At 41.9% G+C, this 19147-nt stretch overlaps 2 protein-coding genes across 6 annotated transcripts in view; one reads left to right on the forward strand and one right to left on the reverse strand.

The window, feature by feature from the left end:
- The window catches only part of LOC145458812 (uncharacterized), a 133533-nt gene that overhangs the window by 2649 nt on the left and 111737 nt on the right, over positions 1 to 19147 (reverse strand). For 4 of the 5 annotated variants that reach the window (XM_080337305.1, XM_080337303.1, XM_080337304.1 and 1 more), the window contains exons 87-105: positions 12978 to 13169; positions 12111 to 12259; positions 11934 to 12050; positions 10938 to 11176; positions 10706 to 10876; positions 10490 to 10650; positions 10273 to 10433; positions 8969 to 9115; positions 8826 to 8911; positions 6981 to 7126; positions 6139 to 6319; positions 5645 to 5828; positions 2948 to 3183; positions 2111 to 2285; positions 1890 to 2052; positions 1434 to 1599; positions 907 to 1095; positions 543 to 708; positions 216 to 484 (exon numbers count right to left, since the gene is read on the reverse strand). In XM_080337305.1, the coding sequence (XP_080193431.1) occupies positions 216 to 484; positions 543 to 708; positions 907 to 1095; positions 1434 to 1599; positions 1890 to 2052; positions 2111 to 2285; positions 2948 to 3183; positions 5645 to 5828; positions 6139 to 6319; positions 6981 to 7126; positions 8826 to 8911; positions 8969 to 9115; positions 10273 to 10433; positions 10490 to 10650; positions 10706 to 10876; positions 10938 to 11176; positions 11934 to 12050; positions 12111 to 12259; positions 12978 to 13169 (3298 nt within the window). Of the gene's footprint in view, positions 1 to 215; positions 485 to 542; positions 709 to 906; positions 1096 to 1433; positions 1600 to 1889; positions 2053 to 2110; positions 2286 to 2947; positions 3184 to 5644; positions 5829 to 6138; positions 6320 to 6980; positions 7127 to 8825; positions 8912 to 8968; positions 9116 to 10272; positions 10434 to 10489; positions 10651 to 10705; positions 10877 to 10937; positions 11177 to 11933; positions 12051 to 12110; positions 12260 to 12977; positions 13170 to 19147 lie in introns of those variants that run through there. The other variant, XM_080337306.1, reaches the window with a different exon arrangement.
- Positions 13704 to 17641, forward strand: LOC145458813 (uncharacterized). The gene is made up of 2 exons (XM_080337307.1): positions 13704 to 17104; positions 17437 to 17641. The coding sequence occupies exons 1-2, from the start codon at positions 14137 to 14139 to the stop codon at positions 17553 to 17555; spliced, it is 3087 nt and encodes a 1028-aa protein (XP_080193433.1). The 5' UTR covers positions 13704 to 14136; the 3' UTR covers positions 17556 to 17641.

Genomic DNA, 19147 nt, shown 5'->3' on the forward strand with positions numbered 1-19147 from the left:
CATCGTCACTGACCACCTCCGATGGTCAATTAAAATGCACTTGCGACGTGTATAATGACATTTTAGATTTTGCTTGATATGACTTCGGTCCATTTGCTGTGAGGAGATAGTTATTAGATAGTCCCTATTGGGAGATTTCAATTCCACTTTCTATTCACAAAACTTTCTCGTTTTATAACGATTGGCTACTACAAAATAGATAACGGGTCACTTACAGCCAGCAAGATCGTGCTGAAGGCGTAGATCTTCTGCTCAAACCACAGCCACGACAGGAACAAAAACGAGCAGAAGTACAACATGAACATGGCCGCAAAGTACAGCAAAGGCACGGCCGATATCCGGAGGGTTTTCGTCAGCATTTGAATGCGAGTGTTGAACTTCAGCAGCTGAACGAATTTCACGATGGCAAAGAAGACCACGAAAGACACCATGAATCGGAACGTGTCGCTCCATAGCACGATAAACTGGAAGTTCAGGAATTTTTCTAAAAGCGAAACAGTTCCAGAATACAGATGAAAGTATGGCAAATTCATGAGACTTACCTTTGTCGGGATCTGTAGCCATTTTGTTTAATACGTACTGCGACTGTATGTGACGTATCGCGTAGAGCGGAATCAATATCAAGGACAGTATGGCGCTCACAAAATCGATGAAGTTCCAAAATTCCTTCAGGTAACGTAGTTTCTGCCGTTTCATCTCGAGGACAATCTGAAATGCAGGCAGGCGAAATAGAATTCAAGCAAAGATCGTTGGAGGAGTAGCACCTTTTCAGATGTGTCAAAAATACTTTAATTGGAAGATAAAAGTCTAAAATTCTGGGCCATATCTTTCACAATACGAGCGGGTATAAAGACAAATTAGGGCTAAAGCTATAGTAACCACTGCAATAACCAAATCTCGACATACCCGGTACCATTTGTAGATAAGGACGAGTAGGAATGCCACGTAAATGCCAACCAAGACGTATCCCCTTCCGTCTATGAAGTCAAAAAGTCTCAGAGGATATATTTTCACGTACGGCTCGAAGGCCCCGTTTCCCGATCTTTCAAACAAAAGCACCACCGACCCGAACAGATTGATATTGGCGTTGTACACCTGGAAAAGAACGCAGGCCGCACATTATTATTTCAGAAAAATCATCAAGGTATGGCTGAATAGCACTCAAGCAAGTAGTTTAAAAAATAGTTTTAGCGGTTAATGGGAGATGCAGGGACTATTTCCCCTAATTGTCATGACAATTTTACCCAATACTACTTTATACTTTAAAAACGGAAACAGTATTGCTCAAGTCAGAGTGGCAGTAGTCAAAAACATAACAAAAACGATTGTGCGTACTCTAAAATAGTCGAAATACTTTATCACTGACGGGACCAGATCACTCCTGGATACAGTATGGAAGCCTACTTAGCGTGCATTGGATTATGGACGCTCACTGTGAACTCAACAAACACAGCACTGGTATGCCGGTCAATCCAGTCCTGGCTCTTCAAGTCCCTAATGATGCTTCTCGATTTCCTGGCGGTATTCCCAAGCACGGCCGCATACCCACCGCCGCCGTACACGTGAAGTTTGCCTTCGAACGGAAAGCCTTCGAGCTCCCTGTAATAACATCATCGGCACAATAGCAGCAGTTAGCCAGTATGATATCAAATCGATCAAAGCTCTGGACTCTATGGTTACTAACAGGGAAATGGTTACCGATGGATCGTTTTCAGCAAGGAAGGTACAACCTTGCGGTATTTGGTCACATAATATCAAACTGTGGCAATCCTTACAGTGACAACTGTTTCCAAATAGCGCTTACAAATGCAACACAATGGCACCAAATATACTCTTACTATTACGGCTATGGCAATGCTACATTTTGCAATTTCGAGAGTAAAACTCACAAAAAGTTCTGATACGTCCAAGGCGTCTTGTCCTTGTCTGCTGCTGGCGAGTAATCGCGAACCCAGAAAGGCAAAAAGTCTTTCGTCTCTTCCTTACCAAAGTCATATCCGGTAATACATTGCTTCACGATCTTAACCGCTTCCCCCGGAGGAGTGCATTCGTCTGAAAACTTCAGATTTAGTGCTATGAACAACGACAGACTAAATACCAGACGCCATACCGTCCACAGATCTGATTTGTCTCAGCCTGGCGGGCCCGACTACGAAAGATTCGCGATTTTGGATGAAACGGCTTTCAGACCAGGTGACACGCTTGCCGTTGTACCAATTCTCAGCGAATAAACTTTCGATTAGGCTGGTTTCGGTCCAATCCCAAAAGTCGGCCATGGTACGCACCTGTGACATTTTGACGTTACATCACAAGCAACATAGTGTACCTACCTCAGGTATATATATTATTCCGGAAACAGTTTTCAATTTTGTTAAGCGCATCCACATCCTCACCCATTTCTACTTTTCTAAAATCCCGTACATGCATAAGCCTAACAATTTAGGAATAGGACGTTGTGAATTTTCGTCTTGATGTTGTTTTGCGGCACATAAAACGACTCATGATATACATGCACACGACATGAGCATATGCATACCATGAGAGTATGCTGTGCAACTGGTCAAGGAAGGTTCAGAAATAGCCTTGCAAGGCTTTCTGTCTGCACATTCTGACAGCTCAGCAATCAAATTGAACTAAAACGACGCAAGCTCTGAATTTCAGCTTCTGTCAAATTAAAGATAAAATTGGGCGAAAATTCCACCCATTCAAACCGGAGCTACAAAATTTTTAAAGATGCACCATCACAAACGTTTGATCTCTATGATGTCGAGGTTATTCGTGATGGTTTCTTAACCCTTTGCCAAATTTATAGAACGCATTTTGTCCGTTCTTGACGAGACCTCAATCTTATAGTCCCATTTCTTCAGGCATTATGTGTAAAGCATTTGCTGTGTCACCCACTTTGCAATCACAAACACACAGTTCGAAAGCAATCGCATAAACTCACATTGGTAAAAGGCAAGTCTCCGCTATCCACGAACACCTGAGAGAGCGATTTATGAAATTTGTACGCGTTCGGGTCCTTGGAACTGTTGCTGGCCATCAGCAGCAGAATCACGTACAAGATGTACGACACGATCTCGTACGCGGTCGAGATCATGCGGTTGCGTTTTTGCAGCCCAATTCGAGCGTCTTCCAGCAGTTTCGGGTCGGGAGGAAGCATTTTGTCGCGCAAATTCTCGTCTGCGCAAAATTCAAGATTTTTTTCATTCAAGTTTTCAAGTAGAAGCAGAGATTTCCAGGACACGTAGAAGTATTTTTATTGGAAACAGAAGACGAAGGGTTTTAACAGTACTCGGGTAAGCAGTCTCCAAAAGTAGATTTGTCATACTTTTTAGCAGGGTGGTAATCAATGTACCCCCTACGCTGCGCACGTGCGCAAATGCGCAGTGCTGACACGGTGTCTGCGCACAGAAAATCTAAGTTGAGCACAAAAAATCTGAAGTGATGACTTTTTCTTAGTCGTTACTCACTGTTTTGTAAGGGTCTGCGCAGTGAGTTGGTGAGTGTGCGCAGACTCGTCCAGAATTAGAGGGAACATTGGTTGTAATGACTCGAGTCATTTTCTGAAAACACGGAAATGACTCGACTCGAGTCGATCTGTGTATTGACTCGACTTGGACTGGAGTCCTTGCGCATGACTCGAAACTCAGGCGGCCAAAACCGACATTTCATCATAATTTCGAAGAATAGTAAAGTAACCACAGCGTTGGGATTTCGTCTATTGGCACAGGCACTTGCAAATGGGACCAGAAAGTGCTAAAAGTGAGAAAAATTAGGATAATATAAATGCCAACCATTCGATATCACCAAACAGAGTCATGACTATGGCAAGTTTTTGCAACTTTTTTTTACAGCTTCCATCAGCTTCCTAAATACTCCGAAGATATGTAGAATTCTGTTTTAAGCTGTTTGAAGGAATCTTATATTGCAACTTTTTGCCACTTTTGAATATTTTTTTCATGCAACTTTTTCGGTTTTTCATGAAAGTATGAAAGTATTTTCGATTTTGGTGAAATACACGGCCACTTTTCTCTCCCTAGACAGACCTTGAGAACCATATATTTCTCATTATTTCACCCTCATCTGCTTTATGGATTATGTGTATGGGGGAAGGCCAATCAGACGGATTTAAACAGAATCTGTGTCATCCAAAATCGAGCCATAAGAAACATATGTGGCATAGATTCTAGGTCATCTGCTACTCCTGGTTATTTAGCTCTCAGGATACTTAAGCTACCCGATTTGTATAATTATGAAATAGCCAACCTGATGCATAAATTCACAAACGGTAATATCTCCCCTTACTTTAATAGCTTGTTTCAGCAATCTTCCACTGTGCATGGGTATTCTACTAGATCATCGGAATCTGGTCATCTTTATGTTCACCGTATGAACTCCAGACTGACCCAACAGTATATTGAACATATGGGCCCAAATATTTGGAATGACGATCCCGACAGTATCAAAGAGCTACCTCAGCATGAATTTAAAACCCAATACCAGGATTACCTTTTTTCAAATTATAATCAGAAATGAGAGTTTCTCTACTATCTAGTACCCGTTGATTTATAAATTATACATCTATTTATTGACTTCATATTGCTTTACCTAGTATGTTGCCATGGCTACTGTCTTTGTTATATATTTGTGTTTGTTATTTTCTTCTATTTGTGATTATTATTTTCTTTCATGTTGCAGACTGTCCACTGTTATATTTATTGGGATGAGTGCACTGGATTATTTCACTGCCATGGAGGTGACGAGTAACAAGGCCTTTATAGGCCATATCGTCACCTCCAGTCAACTTTTTATGTTTGACGAAGCAATAAAATGTCTGTCTGTCTGAAATACCGTAAATCAGCACTGAAGTAACGCTCTTACGGGTAGGCCTATTTCGGGAGCTGAGCTGGAAAGTTTACCTTTTTTTTTAGTCAATCAATAGAGAATGCGGATGGAAAACTGTATTTCAGGAGTGAAACTGGGAAGTTGACCTTTTTTCTTAGTCAACCGAGCAAAAGGTTGTCTTTTAGTGCAACTTTTGTGATAAAATAAATGCAACTTTTGTCAAAAATAAATGCGCTTTCCACGGATTTAACTGCAACAAAACATGCCCTAGTCATGACTAGTGGGTTTAGCAGTCAAGACAATGACTTGGACTCGAATCATAATACCATGACTCGGACTCAACCCCCTGCTGGCGGACTTGGACTTGACTCGGTGGTGAATCGAAATGACTCGAGTCAAATCTATAAAAATGAGATTGAATAGTGACTCGGAGCCTTATGACTTGGTTACAACCCTGCCTTTTAGCAGTTAATCGAAGGTGGCTACGTTCCAAGTCGCGACAGGTATCTTTGTGACTAATGCAAAACGACTAAGGTTACTACCGACAGCATCTACCTTCAAACATATATTTAGTAACCACACAGCGGCTATTTAACATGGCTTTATGACAATTCCACACAAAGATCAAAATTGTAGAAGTGGAAGTTAGAATCCAAAAATACCCAGAAAAAGTAGAATTAATTCTCCGAATCCAAATGTAAAAAGCGAGTAGTTTACCCTAAAAAAACATTTAAGTAGGAGTGAAAGCAGTTCAAAGAACTGCTCTGAATCCAAAAGTACCAACGACCGAACCAACCCAGTTCATCGTCGGGAAATCTCAATATCCATTCCTCCTGCGAACTCAACTGCACGTGCAGCTGCTCCAAGTAATCCTGCTCCTCGGCCTCCTCCGCCTGCATCACTTCGTCGACCGCGCCGCTCACTTTGGAGCTGCTACACCTTTTCACAAACACCGAGAACACGACCGCCATCACAACCACCTAAACGGACGCACAACGCTTGGACATGGCAGATTAATAATTTCAAATCCAAATCCTCGTCCTGTAATGATTCTTTCTTCTACAAATGACATAAAAATTGAAATCCAAGTCTAAATCCAGGTCCATTGGTTTTGTATTATGTCTGAATTTAGGTCAAAGAATCATCCGAAAATTGTAGGATTAGTCGAACTTCCATGTCCCAAGTCCAAAAAATCATGAATCGAAAACCAGGTTTTTCAAATCTAAATCACGACGCTTACTTCCGACGCTGCTGATATTATTTCGGAAACAAAATAATCCAATCGGTTACCTTCGCGGGTTGAATCAAAAACACGGACTGCACGAAAGAGAGTATTATCGCCGTCAGCCAATCGTTCGACCTCTCCGGACCCCACATGATGCTGTAAAGGAACACCACGCCCGCGCAGGCGGTGGTCGTCACTATCACGAGAGCCCACGCGATGTACAAGCACCAATGGGGAAATTTGAATCTGTGAAGAGAGAGAGACAGAGATTTCGTCAACCCGAGTGGGTGCAGACAATAACGTTCGAATTTGCGGTAAAATACAATGCTCGAACGGCATTGACCAGTGCTAATGATAGGACCATGACGATATTCATGTCAACCGTCTACCGTAGGTCTATTTGATTTTTCAAACACAGCATTAAAAAGTGATAGATGATCCTCACATAATTTTGTGAAGATACACGCAATACTGTGTGTTGTGTGATAAGAGAAGAAATTTATACTTTAAAAACAATTAGACTAATATAAGTAATATATTATACACAATGCAATAATAATAAATCGATAACCAGTAAAATATAAATATGAGACCAAACAAATACATAAACACCTTGAATAATGCATCTAACAATAAAAGAAATACAAATGCTGAAAATATATATGAAAACGGACAGAGAAACATTGACCAGTATTAGTTTTTGTTGTTTTATTTTACACCATGCTGATATTCCTTATTGTGTTTCCGTATCTGCCGACTAGTAGCACGGCCCATTCTTTTCTGAAACATCGCTTTCGAGAATAAGTATCAGTATCTGCTCAATAGAAGGTCCAACATGCATGTCAAGAACGAATGGAAATTGGGACGCGATTCATATCGAATTTTCTGTGACGGTGTCACACCCTACCCTTGTTTTTTCTCTGTCTTTTTATTCTCTTGTTCTTCCTCTTCATTTCGTATAGCGTTGTGAAGAGACGCGGTGGATAAAACGTTTTGGGCTGATTTCGACACGTAGTCCTTCCCGGATTTCTTCGGAGCCAGCTTTCGGAACATCTGACACAAATGAAGTCATGTTATCGTGCTGCTATCTCGTCCCGGCAAAGTGGATGAATTCTTGTTCCGAGTCACAAGTCAATCAGCCAAGTCGAGTCATTTTCAATTCACCACTGAGTCAAGTCCGAGTCCTAGTCAGTGAGTAGAGGGTCGAGTCCGAGTCATTGTATTGTGTTCACTGTTCAGTTTTGAGTTCAATCCGGTTCAACCCACTTTTTTCAACTCGAGCGATATGAAATGACTCGCATTGATAATATCATGATTTTTCTCAGTACAAACAGTTTCTGGCACTATTTTTCAAGTATCAGTGCTGATCGCCAAAATTTCAATAATAGTATTCTTCGAAGTTGCAATGAAATGTCTGCCTCGGATTCTTGGCCGTCCTAGTCATGAGTCATATGACTTGGTTCGAGTCATGCACAATGACTCGAGTCAATACACAAATCGACTCGAGTCGAGTCATTACTAGAGCCATTAACACCCTAGCTACTTGCACTACTTGTTCTATTTGGTTAGAAAGCAGTTTAGTGTAAGTTTGTATCGCTTTTATGGGGCATGAAAACTGTGCATGAAAACCCCTATCATGATGATGAAATATATGTTTGAAGAATGCGTCCTATTCGTAGCTTGCCATTCTTCCTTTTGTGTTAGTCATGAGGATACATATTGCAATTTCAAAAGCGCCCCCTTTTGATGAGCTGCAGAAACGATACCCCCTCGACCAAATCCATTTTCGGAACCAATTACACAAGCAATAGCCTGACCTTTTATTTTCCTTTTCTAGTTTTTACGTGATTTACAAGTCGACTAAGGAATTCCTACTCAAGCGTTGCAGGTTTATCTGGGCTCCTCCTCGCCATGTGATCCGCGTAAGCGGTGTCATATAAAAGCCCACAAGTGGATCTTGCTACACGTCGGTAAATATGGATTAAAAATAAATAATATCGGCCTGGTGTAAAATGACCAATGTAATCGAAACACCATGAATATGAAACAAACAAACATGTCGCTGCTGAAGAGATTCAATGTCCTAAACATAAAAGATATGCGAAAACAAGAAATCGCCAACTTTATATATCAGTTCCACTGCGGTCATTACCCTGAATATTTCAATGACTGCTTTACCCCGGAATCAAAAGAGCACAAGTACAACACACGCGTGTCCACGTCGTCCAAATATCATATGATCGACAGAAAAGATGATCGCTTTATCAAATATGCCGGACCCGACGTGTGGAACAGTATCCCGCCGGCCATCCGATAGTCGACGCGCATGCCCACATTCAAGTCGAAATACAAACAATTTCTAGTAAATAAATACTAGTCCGCCCTTAAGATTACAGGACCACGACCTGACCTATCGATCTCGCCTCCCGTGACGTGCCACCCCTTTTTTTTGTCGCTTTTTATTATACCATCTTCTTTTACTTTTCGTTCATTGTGCATGCCTCTTCTCTACATCACATACGCCAAGGTGGGTGTCTGTTTCCAAGTCGTTTCGACACCTTCCTATCTTATCATTGTATCGCATTTTTGTGGTGTATTGAACTGATGAAAATCGCTAATAAACCGAAAGTCTTAGAAATCGCTATTTCTACCTGTACTTGACCATCTCTGTGTTAAACCATGATTAGTGCAAGAAGATCCCAAATAGGAAGAAATACTACGTTGGGGACCACCTCTGAATAGATGGCATTACCTGCACAATCAATATGTTAACGGGAATCACAATCAGCGAAGATTGAACGCTCACGATAAGCTGCTGTACGGAAAACTTGATGGGGCCTGCAAAACAAGCGTGCTGTAAAACGGTACTTGGGACACAGTCTGCGACGAGCGAACCTATTTCTAATTTTCCTTGTTTGTCCGAGTCCTCGGCTTCCCGCCCGTAAAACATGGCACTCGCCACCATGGTGCAAAGTAGAAGGGTCACGCCGCACGCCAGTCTTTGGACACGGGTGAAATTGCTCTTGGTAGGTCTCGAGAACACTGCAAGCAATGCAAGGTTTCTTTGGTACACGCTTTTGGTATACACACTTAAGATGCACACAGTAACAGAGCAGGTCAAAGCATTCATCGTTGCGATTTACTACCTACTGAAGTTGTTATGCTTTTAGATTGCTACCACTTCTTCTAGCTTTCATTTTATAGGCAAAACTAGCCCTCGAATACTTTCTTTTTGCAGAATTTGAAATTTGAAATTTGATATTTACAAATCCAAATGTTGTTGCGGATTTGAGATTCAAATCAAAGTCCAAGTCACAGTCCAGAGTTCATTTCTTATCACGCCCAAATCCATTAACAAATCAAATTTATTTGAAAGTCGCATGAAAATGGAAAACTAGCCCAACACCAGCTCGGAAAAAATCGCAAATACAAATGCGATTTAGAAAATTGAAATCTGTTGAATGTCTTTGAATTTGGAATCCTTATCAGCTCATCACAGATAGAACGAATTTACAAATATCAAGTTTCAAAAAAGACATTAGCTCGCTCGAATTAAAAATATTGGTGAAATCAAATTCATAACACATTTGAATAAAATATTCATATGTATTGGCGAAGCTTTTCGGCTGACCCTCGTCAGGGGATATCGTCAGCAATATTGCGAGAATTCGAATAACTGTGTTCAACAACAATATATATCGGTAATTATGACATCACACAGAAAATATACTAAGTCAGGAAAACGAGAGAACTGAAGCGTTGGCATGTTCTCTCGTTTTCCTAACTTTGTATATTTTCTGTGTGACATCATAATTATCGATATATATATTGTTGTTGAACATAGTTATTCGAATTCTCGCAATATTGCTGATGATATCCCCTGACGAGGGTCAGCCGAAAAGCTTCGGGAATAAATATGAATATTTTATTCAAATGTGTTATGAAGTTCAGTACTCGTAAGCGTCTCTTTGAAATCAAATTATAAGGTCATTTCCAACGGATATTTACTTGTGAGCTACATTCCTAATGCCCATTCGGCACCAATAGAATGAATTCACAAATCGAATTGCCAACAATTCTTTACTCGTTATTATAATTCATTATGGCTTTACCACTGCTTACAAAATTGACGTTGGCACATACGCATTTAAAACACTGCAAATAACCAAATCACAAGATCATTTCCGACAAATCCTCACTTGAAAACCACAGGTGCCCGTCACTGAAATCCCTCGAAGTCGACGCTTGGAACAAGTTTTTGAAGCTGTGGATTTCATCCGTCCCGGCAACCATCACGACCCTGTCGATGGCCCCATCGGATTGGTCGATGGCGAGCCAATCGTCGCACAGAAAATAAAACCTGCGACACAGATCATCAGCCCAAAAGTATCAGAAGTACAATGCAACATCACCTACTTTTCGTTAGTCTGAAGATCAGTTACCAGAATCGCGTCCAGAAACCACGACGACCATTTTCCGCCCCCCGAATTATCATGCCAAATACGCATGTAGTTCAGTTTTCCCAAAGGTTTTTCCGTGGCTAAAATCACCTTTACCACCCCACCCGCGTGGAACACCTACCAAAACCTGATTTCAATGCATTGCTTACAAAGTTATCTCAGAAGTAACTACCATGTTCTCTTTACTGGACAGCTTACGAATCGCTGTATCAAACTTCTGGCCACTGATCATGAAATGGATGTTACTTTTGGTGCCTGCATTGGACGCTTTACCAGTTTTTACGATTAGCTGGTAGAAATATTTATCAATCAGCTTATTGTCCCATAAAGGTGCAACCGACCACTGAAAACCAAAAATTTTTATCGCATCACGTGACACATATATGGAACCAGATGTTCCTTACCTTTTCTATGTCTTTCTTATCTTCACGTCGAAGATAGATGATACCGACAACGAACAGTATAAATATGACAACCAAAGTCAAGAGCACAGCGAGGTTATTAGCGAGGTTTCCGATATTTTTCGCGATCACGTTGAAATCGATTGGATTAGGCGCCACAAAGAAGTCGGCACCAAACGACGTCAGATGGTCGCAAAGACAAACCACAACATCCTCTGTCGTTTCGGAGCTAACAACGCATCCTAAAAATGAGTTTTCTTTAGAAGAGTGGATGGCCGACAACAGGAAAAGTGTGCGTTCTTAATTTGCATAAAGCATGCCCAATTTTATTCTGCAGCGGCCGAACCCAGCATCAGGGACCCCAGTTTGATATTATAAAAAATGATTGCGCGCAAATATTACCATCGAATAACTGTGACACTGACAATAGCAATTTATGAGATGATGGGTGATCTACGGAATCTGCTTTTGAATTGTTAATATTTCTAATAACAAGCTCGGTTCTTGCAGTATGTTAGTAACAATGGTTGGCGCGATAACGAGGTAGACAGAGATAATAAAATTCTGGGTAATCGATGACGATGACCGTACAAACTACAAAACATACGTCCATTCTGTCTTTCCCCTGCTAATAGGATAAGCACTAAGCACACTAATGTAATGGCACAATGTTTGTTGCTGTTGTTTGGCATTAATAGTGTTCCAAGATAAATGGTTATTTTACACCAGGCCGGTTTTTATGATTGCCGAGCTGCTGACTGGTAGCACAGCCCACTTTTGTTCTAGGCTTTTGTAAGACACCACTAGTGTGATCAGGAGCCTAGCTAAGCCCCTAAAACTGCATCGCATGTAGATTTTAGCAAATTGAATATATATCCTTTGCTGAAACAAAAGTAAATGTTTGTGTAAATGCTTTTGCACACTACTATGTCTAGAAAAAGTAGAATTTGGAGCAACGTGATATCCCGAACAAGCACAAAGTCAGGTCGAATTCCTTGCCTTCCGTGTCCCACTTCTCAGTCTTTTCATTCCAATAACGACACGACGTCACCACGGTATGAAGCGTGTAGTTCCGCCATGTCATGTTCGCAGGATTCACGATATTTCCGCCATCATCTACATCAAAATACAAGTGGTACACGCACTTCGCCAAATTGATGATCGGACAACGCGCACCTGTTTCGTGAATACCAAAAACGTATCTGCCGGTCCCGCCTAAAATGTCGGCGTCCAATCGGACTCGGTTTGGAAACAGCGGATTGTCGGCGGTCCGTTTCAGATCGAGAACCAGGGAGTTGTTCTCGACGTTCGGAAAAACCGTCAAACTGTAAATCGACGACAGAAAAATCAAAGAGTCACTCACAACCTTTCATAGACAAGAGCGAGAGAGATATTTATTGATTTGACCAACCAAAAAATATCATATTAGTGCAGGTAAATAATCAGAAGATAAACTAGGGTGTGATCGAAATGACCCTGGGTAGGGTCAACAGGTCTGATCACACCTTGCATTTGAAAATTATAAATGTTATTTAGAAATTTGGTTGTGATTGGTGGGAATAAATATCGTAATATTGTATGCCAGGACATATGTAGCATGAGAGTTCGAATGTTTACCATGAACTTTTTGTGTAACGACATTATGATAAAGCGTGGAATTCATAGCTATAGTTAACCAGTATGATGTTACGGTTCTAAAAATTTATTCTTTGCAATGCATTAATGCTATGTATGAAGTCATAATGATTGGAACTCCAATACTCGATGCAACTCGGCTCTTAACAGTAAATTCAGCATTGAATCAGCCAAATATTCGATATTTACCAGCCCTGGCTACAGCCACACTTCGCAATTTAATCAATTTTCAATCGACTTGTAGTTGAAGCACGCGCCAACAAAGTAATTTCCTGATCAAATGATCGCGTGTGTTTATAGATTCTAAACAGAAACTGGAAATGAGCTTCTAAAAAGTGCGAGTATCGTCCTCGAGATGTCGCACCAACTAATTAGCATTATTTCTTCAAGCGAAACAAAGCAACTTACTTGTCGGCGAGTTCAAAGTACAACCGCACGTCGGTATCAACTTCCGGCGCGATCGTCAGAAACATCACGTTCTTTTCGTCTTGCAGAACGATTTCGTGGTAGGACATGTCGTGGACGCCAGACGGATCAAACACATGCAGCTCAGGGGGGCTGTATTTTGTTTTCTTTGTCGGTACTTCGATACGGAACGGACTGTGAATACACGGGCAGAGATGAGCGGATGTAATATCTTCAATGATTCAATTCTCCAGATTCAGATTCAAGTCCAAGAGCTTCTTGGAGGTACAAAACTTCAACAGTTGAATAGCATATATTCATGGCTGATACTCGTCAGGGGTAATCGTCAGCAACTAGAAGAGAATTGGTGATACCTTTTTGATGAACAATGTTCTTTCCGATTCCCTACTACTTGCTGATGATTGCCCCTGACGAGTGTCAGCCAAAAATATTCGGGTTCATTTCAATATGAATATACTATTCAATCGAAAATTGAAGAGCATTAGAAATTTCACATAACGGTAGCTCATGAAAACGCATATCAGCAGTGTGCAATTTTGTTATCATTTGCTTCTTCTACATTAATACTTTGTTTCTACTTTGTAGAGTTACTTTTTTCATTTAGTTTGATTGACAGCAGTATATACGACAAATCATATATATATATATGTAAATGTCTGTCCCGATTCCGTTGTGCGCGAAAGCGTAAATAGGTGACTCTCGAAGCCACGAGCTGTGACGGCAGAGTTAGTCTACGACGCACGTGTTCTCAGAGCCCGCATATGGAGGTCGGCACGCTGGGGCGGCAGACGTAAGATAGACAATTGGCTCCATTTCGCTTCATTTATTCTTTCTATTTCTTATTGAACCGCAGTATCATTGAACCTGGTAAATCTACAAGTTTCTGACCATTAATTACTACTATTTGGCTGTTCTGTGCTAGTAAAGAAAGCTCCTTGGATCTGCGTGTGTGATCAGGATTGCAAGAGTATACTCAGAGCAGTCATTAGTCAGTGACTAGTGCGTACACCGGGAACTGTAGCTGTAGCGTCGACTCCAATCAAGCACTATACCAGCGTGTCTTGCAACAAGTCGTTGCAGCGACCGCTGCAGTCAGAAACTTTACCAGTTACAAAGTTGAAAGTCGGAGAAGTTTGAAGTAATGGAAGCTGCAGCAACGCCAGAGAAAGCTGATGGCTCAGCCGTACAAAGTCAGACTGTGGCAACGTCAGAGACGGGTGCTGACTGCCCAGCTCCACCAAGTTCGGAAAATGTTGAAGACGTACGTGGAAGTGTCAAGAAAGAAATTGTGGACCAGATCCCCGCGAAGAGCAAGTCAGTGGGTTCTGACGATCCAACCAGTAGTGACGGCACTTTCCATGGATTCGATCAGAGATTGGTTGAACTTGAACGTCAGTTCCATGAAACAAAAGGCGAAGTTGAAAGATATTTGGACGCAACTGAGACTGCCATGGCGCTATGCGCAAATAAAGAGGAAGTGCGTGAAGAAATGAAAAGAGTTGTTAGCCATCGAAACGAAATGAAGAAAATTACTGAAGAAATTATTTCAAATCACGCGGAAAATACGGAAACGAAAGATTTCACCGACAGTCTGAGGTTGGTTGAAATAGATTTCAAAAGAATTCGGCAAGCCGTTGCGGACTTCATGATGCTTCCATCCGAAAATGGATCCGTCCGTAGCCGAGCGAGATCTGGGGCCGGCTCGAGATCGAGTCGACATTCACAAAACAGTCGCACCAGCCTCGCCAGCAACAAAGAGCTACGTCATGCAAGCATAAGGGAAGCAGCCGCTTTGGAAGTAAAACTGGAATTTTCAGGGCAAGAAGCTGAAGTGAAAAAAAAGTTAGTTGAAGATGAAGCAGAGATGAAAAGACAAGAAGCTGAAATGAAAAAGAAGTTAGTTGAAGATGAAGCAAAGTTGTCGCAATTGGCTCTGGAGAGTCAACTTGCTGAAAAACGAGCCGTGATCAAGGCTTGTGAGCAAATTGAAAAGGAGGAAAACCCCTTCGGCCTGGACGAAGAGGCCCAGTGTGTTGGATCTAGCTTCGCAGAAATAAAGAATAGCGTTCCGGTTTTGGATTCGGGAGACAAGGTAAAAAACTTTGTTTTAAGTGACTCTCATGACCGTCCCAAAGTAACGCCATCTACTGTCAAATTTGTGGAACCTATATCGCCAACCTTAGTCGTTGATAAAGCTCCTCTGCCAATGAACCATGTCTCGTATGTTGAACCACAAACAACTGAACAAAAACTGTTTGTGCCGAGTCCTAAATCGCCCACCGATCATTCCATGCTTATACCAAGTGAACATCAATACAATGTAAGACCTAGGACGCGAATACCCGATATAAAAGTTTGGGTTTTTGATGGTGATGAAACCAACTATATAGAGTGGGAAAATTCGTTCAAGGCTTTGGTAGAAGATAGAGTCTGCTGTGTCAATGAGAAGATGAATTTGTTGAAACAGCATCTTGGTCCCAACCCGTTGAAAGTTGTTAAAAGTCATTTTTTGAATGGTACGGAGGAATCCTACCAAAAAGCAATCGGAGACTTGCGAGACAGGTATGGAAGCCCTGTTGTCATTGGCCAAACCTTCCTGAATAGACTGCGTGCTTGGCGCTACATAAAAGAATATGACAAACTTGGTTTGCGCGAATTCTCTGATTTTTTGGAGCAAGTAGTAGTCAACAAGCATTATGTATCAGAGTTGGGCATTCTTGATTACTCGTCAAGTCATATGTACATAGTGAAGAAGTTACCTCCGTCACTAGTAGAGAAGTGGCGCGTTAAAGTGTCGCAATACAAAGTGGAAACGAACGATAAAAATTGCTACCCGCCCTTTGAATATTTCGTGTCATTTGTAAGAGATCAGTCAGAGCTTCAAAACATGCCGGAATTCAGAATGCTTAATGAAGACCGACATAGCAACGTCACTCATTCCGCTCAAAAGATTTCGCGTGATAAGCCAAGTGTGTCGTTCGGAACTAATGTGAAGCCAGATGAATTCGATTGCATCTTTTGTAAAAAGAAGGGCCATCATATCCCGGATTGTGTGGATTTCGAAAAGTTGCCCTTCTCTGAGCGAAAATCGTATATTTACGACAAATTTTTATGTTATGGGTGTGGAGAAAAGTGTACTAGATCCCACAAGGGGCAAGTCTGTACCAAGCGCGTGGTTTGTAAGAAATGCGGCAAGTTTCATTTTACTAGCCTCCATTTGAGCTCTGCTCCCAGTGTTTCAAATTGCATTCAAGTCTGTGAGTCGGAAACCATGGAAATCGATAATACCATGCTGGTGCCGGTCTGGGTTAATCCCAAGTCGGATCCCACGAAGATTACCCTTTGTTACGCCGCACTGGACTCGTTGAGTAACCGTTCTTTTGTTACGGAAGAGATAAAGAGTGAGCTTCGTCTGAATAGTAAATCCACGCATGTCGAGTTGTCTACAATGAGCGGAAAGGATGCATGGCCTATTGAGAAAGTTTGGAACCTCGAAGTTACATCCTATGACAAGATGAAAAGTGTCAACGTAGCACAAGCGTATGTCAGAGATGAGATACCCGCGAACAGAACACAGATTCCTAAAGCGTCCGCATGCAAAGAGTGGGCACACCTCCAGAAGGTAGCAGATGAGTTGCCTCCTTATCTGCCAAATGCAAAAGTCGGCATCTTGCTGGGGAGTGATGTGGTCGCAGCGCTAATCCCTCGTGAAGTGGTGGCTGGGGGAGATAATGAGCCGTTTGCTATGAAGACCGACTTGGGATGGGGTGTTGTCGGTAAAATCTGTAAAGGTGTTGATCCTAACAATGCTATATGTCATAGGATCATAGTGCAAGAAATGAACAATGACGCTAACATTGTATTAGCATCGCGAGCAAAAGAGATAATCAACCCGAACGCAGTGAAGAACATGTTTGAATTGGAGTTCGCCGAGCATAAAGGAAAGTTATCGTCGCTCTCCGTAGAAGATCGAAGATTCCTGCAGATAATTTCAGACGAGATAAAGCAGCGTCCAGACAAGCACTACGAAATGCCTCTCCCGCTTCGAGACGAGACTGTCGATATTCCCAACAACAAATCGTTCGTTTTGAAAAGGACTGCCCAACTTGGTAAGCGTTTGGCAAAGCATGATGACTTTCGTAATGACTATGCCACATTTATGAGTGATATTTTGAACATGTATGCCGAGAAAGTCCCTAATAATGAGCTTGATCTGAATAATGGTAAAGTGAACTACTTGATCCACATGGGTGTGTACCACCCACGTAAGCCAAACCAAATTCGTGTCGTGTTTGATGGCTCTGCCAAGTATTTAGGCATGAGTTTGAATGATTACCTGCTAACTGGCCCAGATCTGTTGAACAAAATGTTAGGTGTGCTTTGTCGAATGAGAAAGTTTGATTACGCCATGAGTGCGGATTTGAAAAGTATGTTCTTTCAGTTTTTTGTCAGTCCCAAGCACCGCGATCTGCTGCGCTTCTTTTGGTGGGAAGATGGCGACGTCGTAAATGGCAAGTTGATAGAGTATCGTCTAAAAGTTCATTTGTTCGGGGCTTGTAGCAGTCCCTCCGTTTGCAACTTTGGCCTGAAACGTGCGGCAGATGATGGTGAAGTAGAATTTGGCACGCCTGCGGCAGATTTCATCCGTGATAACTTTTATATGGATGATGGCATAATATCCATAGATGATGAATCTGAGATGATCGCGCTGGCCAAAAGTAGCAGCGCGTTGTGTGAAAATTTTGGCATGAAGCTTTGCAAATTTGTCTCAAATAGTCGTAAAGTGATTGAGAGTATTGAACCGTCCGATAGAGCTAAGGACATAAAAGAAGTTGATTTGAAAAAGGACGCATTGCCGAATGTAAGAACGCTTGGTATCGTTTGGTGTATTGAAAATGATTCGTTGCAGTTTCGCATGCAACTCAAAGATTGTCCGTGTACCAGGCGAGGCATTTTGTCGACAGTGGCTTCAATATATGACCCGTTAGGCCTCGCCGCTGTTATATTGATTGAGCCCAAAGCCATTTTGCAATCACTGTGTAAAGCTAATGCATCCTGGGACGACCCTGTTCCCCAAGAGTTGTGGATGCGCTGGGAGAAATGGCGTTCGGATATCCATTCAATTGAGTCGGTCCACATAAGACGTTGTTATAAGCCCCTTGAATTTGGCAAAGTAGAGCACGTTGAGCTGCATCATTTTTCTGATGCTAGTAATTTCGCATATGGCCAGTGTTCCTATGTGCGTTTGGTAAATGATAAAGGGGATGTGTCCTGTTCCCTTGTGATGGGGAAAGCTCGTGTAGCCCCATTGAATAAGCAAGTTTCTATTCCTAGGCTGGAATTGAGCGCTGCTGTTGTGTCGTCGCGAATGAGTCGGTTTCTTCGCGACGAGTTGAAGTATGAGAATGTTGTCGAGTATTTCTGGGTTGATTCCATGGTAGTTTTAGGCTACATCAAAAATGAAGCAAAACGATTTCATGCGTATGTCGCAAATCGAGTCCAGACAATCCATGACCATACTGATGTGGATTCATGGTACTACGTGCCTTCTGCACAAAACCCGAGTGACGATGCCAGTAGAGGTATCCCTGTGAGTGATTTTAATGCAAAATGTCGTTGGTTGTGTGGCCCTAGTTTCCTGCATGTCGTGGGCCCCTTTGCGGCCCCTGAGTCCACCTTTGAACCGTGTGAGTCAGAAAAAACAGTAATTGCTAATGAAATGAGAAAAGCAACTGCTTTTGTGAGTAACGTAGTGCAAAATCCAACGCACCCTACGTTCGGGGTTATTGATCCAGACAGCCTTGGGCATTTCTCGTGTTGGGATAAGTGTAAGAGATCTGTGGCTAAAGCTATGCGTTTTGTTGCTATATTGAAAAAATCGGATCCAGGAGATCTGTCTGTAAGTTTACTTCAAGATGTTGAATGTCTGCTGGTGCGCTCAGCTCAGCAAGAATGTTTTGCAAAGGAAATTGAGACTTTGCACAGTGGGAAACCACTGCAGAAAAATAGTGCTTTGTTTCGCTTGAATCCGTTTCTCGATTCTTGTGGTATGCTACGACTCGAAGGTCGCATTGAAAATTCTGATGAGCCCTATAATGTGAAACACCCAGTCTTGATACCCAAGAAGTCGTGCATCACTGATATGCTGGTGC

The sequence above is a fragment of the Botryllus schlosseri genome, chromosome 16 (genome assembly GCF_051294905.1).
Source record: "Botryllus schlosseri isolate E-star chromosome 16, Bs_hap1, whole genome shotgun sequence".
In the NCBI taxonomy this organism is placed as follows: Eukaryota; Metazoa; Chordata; class Ascidiacea; order Stolidobranchia; family Styelidae; genus Botryllus; species Botryllus schlosseri.

What these genes read in the sequence shown, in the direction of transcription:
- LOC145458813 (XM_080337307.1), top strand. Translation starts at nt 14,137, where the DNA reads ATGGAAGCTGCAGCAACGCCAGAGAAAGCTGATGGCTCAGCCGTACAA. An exon ending in GAAAAGGACTGCCCAACTTG is followed by an intron (nt 17,105 to 17,436) that starts GTAAGCGTTTGG and finishes ATGTTCTTTCAG; the next exon opens with TTTTTTGTCAGTCCCAAGCA.